This window comes from Arachis ipaensis, chromosome B9, assembly GCF_059453495.1.
Source record: "Arachis ipaensis isolate K30076 ecotype BB chromosome B9, ASM5945349v1, whole genome shotgun sequence".
Classification (NCBI taxonomy): Eukaryota; Viridiplantae; Streptophyta; class Magnoliopsida; order Fabales; family Fabaceae; genus Arachis; species Arachis ipaensis.
Genome location: NC_142444.1, coordinates 151,384 through 160,121, shown reverse-complemented (window position 1 = coordinate 160,121; position 8,738 = coordinate 151,384). Strand labels below are relative to the sequence as shown.

General features: G+C 33.5%; 2 protein-coding genes across 4 annotated transcripts; both read left to right on the top strand.

Moving 5' to 3' along the window:
- Positions 1-656: 656 nt before the first annotated feature.
- LOC107645078 (Thioredoxin family protein) lies at positions 657-4,794 on the top strand. Of its 3 annotated transcripts, none has more exons than XM_016349106.3 (10): positions 657-974; positions 1,074-1,112; positions 1,184-1,307; positions 1,593-1,654; positions 2,179-2,246; positions 2,577-2,626; positions 2,974-3,043; positions 3,569-3,692; positions 3,951-4,067; positions 4,354-4,794. In XM_016349106.3, exons 1-10 carry the CDS (start codon positions 744-746, stop codon positions 4,450-4,452), a joined length of 984 nt encoding a protein of 327 aa, XP_016204592.1. In that variant the 5' UTR covers positions 657-743; the 3' UTR covers positions 4,453-4,794. The 3 variants fall into 3 exon arrangements, with proteins under 3 accessions (XP_016204592.1, XP_088354463.1, XP_016204590.1); XM_088498337.1 differs by having other exon boundaries at positions 661-974; positions 3,951-4,173; positions 4,208-4,794; XM_016349104.3 differs by lacking the exon at positions 4,354-4,794 and having other exon boundaries at positions 661-974; positions 3,951-4,253.
- Positions 4,795-6,501: 1,707 nt separating this feature from the next.
- Positions 6,502-7,745, top strand: LOC107645079 (glucuronoxylan 4-O-methyltransferase 3). Its single transcript, XM_016349107.3, has one exon. It carries the CDS (start codon positions 6,719-6,721, stop codon positions 7,622-7,624), a length of 906 nt encoding a protein of 301 aa, XP_016204593.1. The 5' UTR covers positions 6,502-6,718; the 3' UTR covers positions 7,625-7,745.
- Positions 7,746-8,738: the final 993 nt, after the last annotated feature.

Sequence of the window (8,738 nt, the reverse complement as noted above, 5' to 3'; positions counted from 1 at the left end):
GTGCGGTTTGGATCGGTTTTGAGTCAAAAACTCATCCGATCCGAACACTATGTTTACTTGCGGTGCGGTTTGGATTGGATGATCTTTTTAAAAAAATCCAATCCGATCCGATCCAATTTTGAGCGGTTTGGATTGGATTGGATTTGCGGTTTTGTAAATTAAAAAAATTAAATATATATAACAAGTCTCAACATCAAATTTAAAATAATCAACAATAACATAGCAAGTCTTAACAATATCTTAAAAAACCAACGATAACATAACAATAGAAATAAAATGATAGGTTACTTAAAATAAATAAATAAATCACATTTTGAACATAAAACATCTATTAAATAATAATAATACATGAAAAATATAAAAATGTATAACAAATTGAATATGTTATAAGTATAATTGTAAACATAATAATAAAATAATAATATTATAACACATTGTGCGGTTTGGATTGGATCGGTTGTGAAAAGTAGATCCAAAATCCGATCCGATCCAACGGTTTACAAAAAATAAGATCCAATCAAATTCGAATTAGTGTGGTTTTAATCGATTTTCGGTTTGGATTGGATTGGATGAACAATTTAATTTAGATCGGTTTAGATTTGAACACCCTAGTTGCCACCCTTAGGGATAACACAATTCCAAACCAACTGGATAATAATTGAAATAAGAATGAGAACTTGATCCATCAAGTGCACACGAGACGACAACACAGATTCACAGATACGTAAGGGTGTGGCCAAATCATGTCGTTGTGGTGCTCCCCCTCCAACTTTCTTCCCCGTTCTTCATCTTCTCCCAATTGCATTGGCTTAGCAACTCCAATTCTCTTCTCCTCAGACTTCAAACCTCTCCAAGTTCCCTCCCCTTCCCAGAGATTCAGAGTTGCAGCTAAATCAAACTCGGGCACGGAGCCGTCTCCCCCCACAAACACAAGCTTTCTCGCTTTTCTATGTCCTCTGCTCAAGCTTTTCTCTGTAACTTCACTCCACTCACTCCGATAATACCCTTATCCTTATGCTTTGTTCCTTCAATGACATGTTGTAATGTTGTTGCTGTCTCTTACACATTCACAGGGAGGAGATCCTTCTAAACAACGCAATTTCACTTTCGAGGTCAACAATCCCACTTCTTCCTCCCTATTTCATTTTCACGTCCAAAATTTAATTCATATGTCGAATGGCAGGTGGCAACATCTTCCTTGGCTACCCTCTCAAGATTTCCATGGGGAACAAAATCCAAACGTCACACTTCACTCAACACTCCCATCACCTCAAATCTTCCTGTTAATCTGCAGCTTTTTGAATTTGGTATGCTTCTTCCACTTTAGCTACATGTTTTCCAGCAATCCTCACATGCTATTGCTAATAATTTCATTTACTTATACTGCACAACGTTCTACAAGATATTGATTTATTTCTTTTGAGAACATTATATTATTGCTAAGCCCCGCTCTTGGTCTCACACTCTCACTCAATGTTAATATTTACTGTACCAGTTCTCATCCGAACCCTTGTGATTGTTGTGAATTTATCATTAAAGTTTGTACTTGTCCAATATTAAATCTTGAAAGCTGAAACATTGTTTGTCAACAGAGGCATGCCCCTTTTGTAGAAGGGTACGGGAGGCCTTGACTGAACTAGATCTTTCTGTGGAGGTTAGCTTCAGATACATCATATGGTCACATACAGCTTCCTTTCTTTTTTTCTATGCACATAGTCACATACACTTACCAGTTACGACCCTGTTTATTAACGGGCCTTGTTGCCTTAGTGCCTTGCGTATTCGTTTTCATTAGTTTATGAAGAAAAAGTAAAATCGGTGAAAATAATAAAAATTTATATTTTGTTATTAATTTATCTTTCACAAAATCCTAGAATTAGAAAACATTGAAATATGAAAACAAACTCTTGACTTTGTTTTCATTAAAAGGAATTGCATGAATATAAACATGACCGGCACTCATTTAATTGATTATTGATTTTTTTTTTGTCAAACAGAGTAACTGATTAGAGCAAAACAGAACGATTTGATACTTCCTTTTTGTATGAGAACTTAATTACAGTCAATGAATTAAAATATTTTTAGTTGAGAGTTGTGACATGACGAAATTGATTTAAGTTCACTTTTATCAATCAGTTCGGCTAATATTAACCCTTTTGGTGATATCAATTCAAATAGGTTTATCCTTGTCCTAAGGGTTCTGTAAGACACAGAGAGGTGGTAAGAAGAACTGGTGGCAAAGAGCAGTATGTGATTCCCCGTGTCATATCATTTCTTATTGGTTGATGATTTTATTGCAGTATAGCTGAATATCGATAATCTAAAAGCAACTTTCAGAGTATACCATATGTCTATTAATTTTTAAGTATATGCCCTTTCTTTTTTTCTTTTTCCTTTTTTTAAAAAAAAGAAAAAGAAAAAACTTGTTCCAGATGTTCATTTTGATTTCTTTTTAAAAATCTTTTGTTGCGTGCATTTCACAACATATTTAATGCAAGTGTAATAGTTTGATGCTCTTCTTTTCTTTTCAAATATCATATTTATTTTGAATTTGCTTCTGTGACATTCTTTTGTAGGTTTCCTTTCCTCATTGATCAAAATTGTGGTGTTTCTATGTATGAAAGTGGTACGTGAGGAAGCTCTATCTCTCTTCTTTCTCCAAGTAGTTGCTGCTTATCTGTATAGTCGCAGTGTCATAAATCACCAACATTTGCGGTTCCTTTAACTGGTTTGAGGAGACCATGTTAACAACTTATTTTTCATCTCCAGATTTCTTGCATGAAGTTTCACTTTTTTTTTTCTTAGTTGTATTAGTAAATCATATTAACTAATTCAATCCATTGAGTGTTGTATACAGATTTGTGTTAATAGATTTGCTAGGTTACTAAATGCAAGTATGCAACGTAGCCTTTAACTCGACCTGATTCTGCATGGCTTCTTCCCTTTTATTTAATTCTTCGTGTCTTGTTGTAGGTGATATCGTGAAATACTTGTTTGAGCGATATGGAGAAGGTAGAAGTCCATCATTGGGTTTACTGGAGAGGTATCTGATACAATTCTTGTTTTGGATGTCATTAATTAGATCTATTAATTTCAAACCATCGTTGTTATCGATTTACAGTAGACTAGAATATCTTAATTTAATATGCACATGAACGAGTTAAGGTAGTCCCTGAGCAGTGTTTTCCCAGCTAAGGAATACTTACATAAACAGTGTCTTCCAATCTTGGGCAAATCACAAAGCAACCGTGTAATGATTGTAAGTCTTAAATCTTAATACAAAGAGTTAAAGAGATGTCAACATTTACAAGACTAATTGTACCAGTCGTTGCTCCATGGTTTTGATGAGGATAAAATTAAAGTTGGCTTTTATTTTTTCCCTTAATAGAAATTGTTTGGGTGAATTTTTAAAAAAAAAATCTTATTTTTATTTTTCTAGTATTTTTATTTTTATTACTAGAAATTTACCACACGCTAAAAAATAAAAAAAAATACTTTCATTAAAATTTTTTTTTTTATCAATTTAATTTAACTGTACCCGAATAAACGGTAAGTTACTCTTGTCCAGCACTATTTTTACTGGATGGATGCCAACAATACTTCGAGCAGGTAGGGGAATGACCCTTTGGGAACGTTCCAGGCTTGACATTCCTCCAGGGAAGTTGGAGCTCTTCTCATACGAAAATAATCCAGTAAGATAATAATTTTCTATCTCTAGTTTGTGGAGGAAATGCAAATGCAGACACTCAAACTTGTTTTTTAGTTTCCACTTGGCCTAGACTGTGGTATGGAAAGAGAGCTAGTGTTGTTTGACCGTAGTTTCCTTTGTTTAAATTCAACTATGATGGACAGAACAAATCCACATAATTGTGTTGAAGTTATGGCCTGTTATTATTTTGTATTCTTGTTTTTCTTCTCAAACTAAACAGATGTAAAATTGCACCCTACAGTATGCACGAATTGTTCGTGAGGCATTGTGTGAATTGGAACTTCCTTACACTCTACAAAATGTTGGAGAAGGATCTCGTCAGATTAAGTTACTTTTGGATGCTTCCGGATCTAAAGAGGTCAGATTTAGATCAACAAAATTGCTTACCAGTTTAACTGAAATTAGATCCGTATGCTTCCAGATACGTTGGTTGTTTGTTCAAAATTGGAAATTGAAGTTTTACAGTGGGTTTGCTGCCCTATAGGGCTATACCATTAGCGTGGACGACCTTAAGCAAGTAGGTGGTTATGTCCAATAATGAAAATATATATATATATTGACAACAGAACACAAAATGGTAAGAAGGAAGATTGCAAAAGATTTTTAATTTCTCTCTACTCAAATATGAAAATTGTCTTTTACAGGTTCCTTACATGATTGATCACAATACTGGATTTCAATCTGGGGACTATAAGATGATCCTATCTTATTTGTTTGAAACCTATTCCACAGCTATTGTATGATTTCCACTCTCTGTAGCCGAAGAATTTCGTGCTTTGGATTGGAATCACTATTCACCAACAAGCCTGTGCAGAGGTCCAGGGTATTATAGGCTAGAGAGGATTGTATAAAGTAGAATAGGACTAATTAAGTAATTATAAGTCGACTGAATCTCTTGAGTCTTGATTTTATTTAGAATAAAAAGTGATATGGAGTAGCTTTTTTCATTAAGGAGTAGAGGATGTATCCTGGTCATTTTTAGAGTTAGTTGAACATATAGGTTTGATTTCGGATTTGTGCTACCCTATTGGTTAGTATCAAAATGTCATATGACTTTTGTTTTAATCTTCACCATTCATGAAAAATAGCCCTATTTGATCTTCTCACTCTTCTAATATAAGAAAATTAATAATTTCTTTCATTTAAAGCCTTCTTTTAGCATTCTTCATTTTTTATTTTGTTGTTTACAGTTTTAAAGTTTTTAATCAAATGTGTATAATAATAATAATATAAAAAACAATAAAGTTTTTACTATCATATATTATTGCAAAAAACATCACAAATATGCACGTTAAATATGAAAGAAATTTTATAAAACATTTTATCTATTTTGTGTTTGAATAAATAATTATATTATGTGTATATTAAAATTAATTATTATTATAAAATATATATTAAATATAAAATAAATATTAAACGATAAATTAAAATGTATATTTATATATAAAAAATACGATAGTAGATTTTTTTTATGCATATAAATATTTTTTTTTGAATAAAATCAAATGTCCAAACCTCCACGGTGTCATTTTCATTCTTGTTTCATTTGATATTTTTATATCATATTATGGTATGTATAAAAAGGGAAAGTGGTTTATAAATGTCAATTATTCAACCTCTCTGTTGTTCTACCAACTACAGCCAATATTTTAGGAGCACATAATGCACGTTAGTAGCTGTTTTTTTTTTTTTTTGTTCTTTTTTTTTTCGTCAAATCATCATGGGAACAAATTTGTTTAACCTTTTTTAATGGTCATGTATGATTGAAATAAGGATATGAATGTGATCATGTTTCTCAAGATCTCAACCATCTCTGTCATTTTATCTGGCCCGTTTCTTTTATATAATAATAATAATTATAACTAATATTAACTTGTCAGACAAAAAAATCCCTTAAGATTCCATTAGTTACTATTATTCAATTAGCACCAACACCAGCACAACAAACGGTAGGTGTGGCTCCCTCCACCTAATGATAATTGATCTCTTTAGTAAAAGACACGGTAGGTAATACATATGAGTCATCATGACTATAAATCTCGTGCATTATCCTACTATATAATTTTTTTGGGTAAAGTATATATTCTTAAAGTTTGGTAAAAAATTTTAAAATATTTTTATTTTATTTTAATTTTATTCTAAAGTTTTCGATTTATATCAAATATATTTTTGACGGTTAAATTTTTAAAAAATTTAAAACTAATTTAATAATAATGCATAAAAATTATACTTGATTTACTTGTGTTGATGGTTGTTCTTATAAAATTATTATTTAATTGATCTTAAATTTTTTTAAAAATTAACCGCCAGTGATATATTTGATGCAAATCGAAAATTTTCGGGACAAAATTGAAATAAAATAAAATTTAAGGATACTTTTAAAACTTTTATCAAACTTTAAGGACAAAAATTATACTTTACTCTAATTTTTTTTATCCAAACAATAATAATATTTATACTAATTTTGGTGAAATGTTTTTTTTTAAATCTTACAATCGAAAATTATTAAGTTATGTATAATAAATTTATATTTTTTTCTGTTAAACAAAAGAAATACAATAAAAATAAACATATAAAATAAAATCTAAAATAATATAAAAAAAATTAAAATTAGTAAAATTTATTATTTTTATCAAATAATTTTAACTATTAATCTAATATTTTTTAATTTAATAATATATATTTCTTCTATATTTTTAAATATTATTATTGTGTAAAATCAATAAATTCTACTAATTCTATAGTATTTCTCATAGTATAAATATCATTTTCCACCCTCGGTCTCTTTGTCACCACCTTTGCTTCCCTTTACTCTGAAGCAAATTCAGAGTTCCAACGCGTGTTAATCTGCATACAAATTGCCCGAATTCCATCTTTAAATTAAACTGACATCTACCAACCCTTAACTTAAAAGACGTTCCTGCTCTGGCCATCGTAAACCCAACCCCCGCCGGGCCGCCGCCGGTCACGTTGGCTCGTTAATTTATAGTTGTATCCATAAATTGAAGCATGAGATCCAAAACGCAATTCACAGGCACTCTGAAGGTATCACTTCTGTGCCTTGGATTTTTGGTCCTCTTCGTGTTGATATTCCGGTCAACCATATCCTCCTTCAATTCATCAAAGTCAAACACAAGAAGAGCTAGCTCTGCTACAGAAGAAGCGCAAGGCAGAGAAGCAGAGAGCGCAACAGTAGTGGCGTGCCCGTCAGTGGCGCCATTGACTCCGACATGCAGCAAAGCCCCTCCATCTCTGGTGAACGCCGTGATCCACTACGCGACGACGAACATCACCCCTCAGCAGACCCTCCAGGAGATCTCAGTGTCAGCCAGAGTCCTGCAGAAGAAATCACCCTGCAACTTCCTCGTGTTCGGCCTGGGCCACGACAGCCTCATGTGGACGTCCCTCAACTACGGCGGGCGCACCGTGTTCCTGGAGGAGGACAAGGCCTGGATCGACCAAATCCAGCAGAGGATTCCCGGCTTGGAGTCGTACCACGTGGCCTATGACACCAAGGTCCACCAGGCGGACGATCTCATCAAGATTGGAATGGAGGAGGATGAGTGCAAGAAGGTGAGCGACCCCAGGTTCTCCAAGTGCCAGCTGGCACACAAAGGCTTTCCGAGCGAGGTTTACGACATTGAGTGGGATGTGATCATGGTGGATGCACCCACCGGCTACTTCGAAGGGGCGCCTGGCAGGATGAGCGCCATCTACACGGCTGGCTTGATTGCCAGGAACAAGGAGCAGGGCGAGACCGACGTCTTTGTCCACGACGTTGACAGGAAGGTCGAGGACACCTTCTCCAAAGCCTTCCTCTGCCAAGGCTATCTCAGGGAGCAGCAAGGACGGATCAGACACTTCACCATCCCTAGCCATAAGGCTCGTTTGGGCAGACCCTTTTGCCCCTCCTGAGTCCTCATACCTTTTGCAATTATATTATTCTTTTAACTTCCCCAGTACTGTTTCTCATCATTTCTTTACTCAATGGGAATCTCCAGCCATAGCCAACACAAATAAAAGAAAAGGGAGAAAACGAAGCCTTCGTATATTGCATTTTTTTCATACTATATCACCTTGTTTTGGTTTTTCAGAAACTCTCTTTTACAAAAGCGAGTAAGTTATTTTTCATCGTTAGCAATACACTTAATTGGTACAGAAGCTATACTAGGCGCACACCACTACACCAGCAACAATATTAAACATTGCCTTTACCACATTCATTAAAGGGATAACAGCCACGTTTGTAGTTGATGATCTTGTATATTTAAAACAAGGTTCCAAGAACAACGTACTTGATTTAGAAACTAGTAACGGAATGAGAAGAGATAGCTGCCATTCTCTTGTCAACGTCAACACGCAACAGTAATGAAAATTATGTGTTGCTTGGTACAAAGACAAAAGCTGTGAGTCGTGATTAAATTTGAGCAAAGACTAATTACATTTATTCCTGAAATTTGTTGATTCAGTTGTGAAGTGTTTTTCGTCACAAATTCCTTAAAGAGCATGCTGCTTCTACGCTGGAGATCCTAGGTGCTAGCTGATGGGCCAATTCAAACTTTAGAATCAAATTGTTCTCTCCATCCACTCATCATCACCCCTGCTGTTTTCCAATTTCTCATAAATACCAATCTCTCCTGGTTCAATACTCATCAATAGGTAGCACGAAATATAAATGCATGCAAGTTTTTTCATCAGTACAAATATTTTCGATCAAATATGCAAAGGATTATGTCATAAAAAAAATATATATGCAAAGGATTATATTTTTTTTGGTGACTGGGCAAAGGATTATATAAGAAAATAAAATTTTATTCTACATATTATTTTTGTCAATATTCACTAACACTTTAGATCAATATTTTATTTTTGTATTATTAAAATTTATTATTTAAAATTCACAATTTAAAATTTAATTTTGATAAAAAAATATTAAATTTTATAAGTCAAATAGCCTTACTCTTACAAAATTAAGCGATTTGTAAAGTCATGAAAGAGTAAATTATATCAATTTCGCTTTTAAATTATC

Excerpts from the sequence above, each read along its gene's own strand:
- LOC107645078 (XM_088498337.1), top strand. The coding sequence starts at position 744 with ATGTCGTTGTGGTGCTCCCCCTCCAACTTTCTTCCCCGTTCTTCATCT. Across the intron at positions 1,308-1,592 it reads TCTGCAGCTTTTTGAATTTG|AGGCATGCCCCTTTTGTAGA; the intron begins GTATGCTTCTTC and ends GTTTGTCAACAG. Across the intron at positions 2,247-2,576 it reads AGAACTGGTGGCAAAGAGCA|GTTTCCTTTCCTCATTGATC; the intron begins GTATGTGATTCC and ends ATTCTTTTGTAG.
- LOC107645079 (XM_016349107.3), top strand. The coding sequence starts at position 6,719 with ATGAGATCCAAAACGCAATTCACAGGCACTCTGAAGGTATCACTTCTG.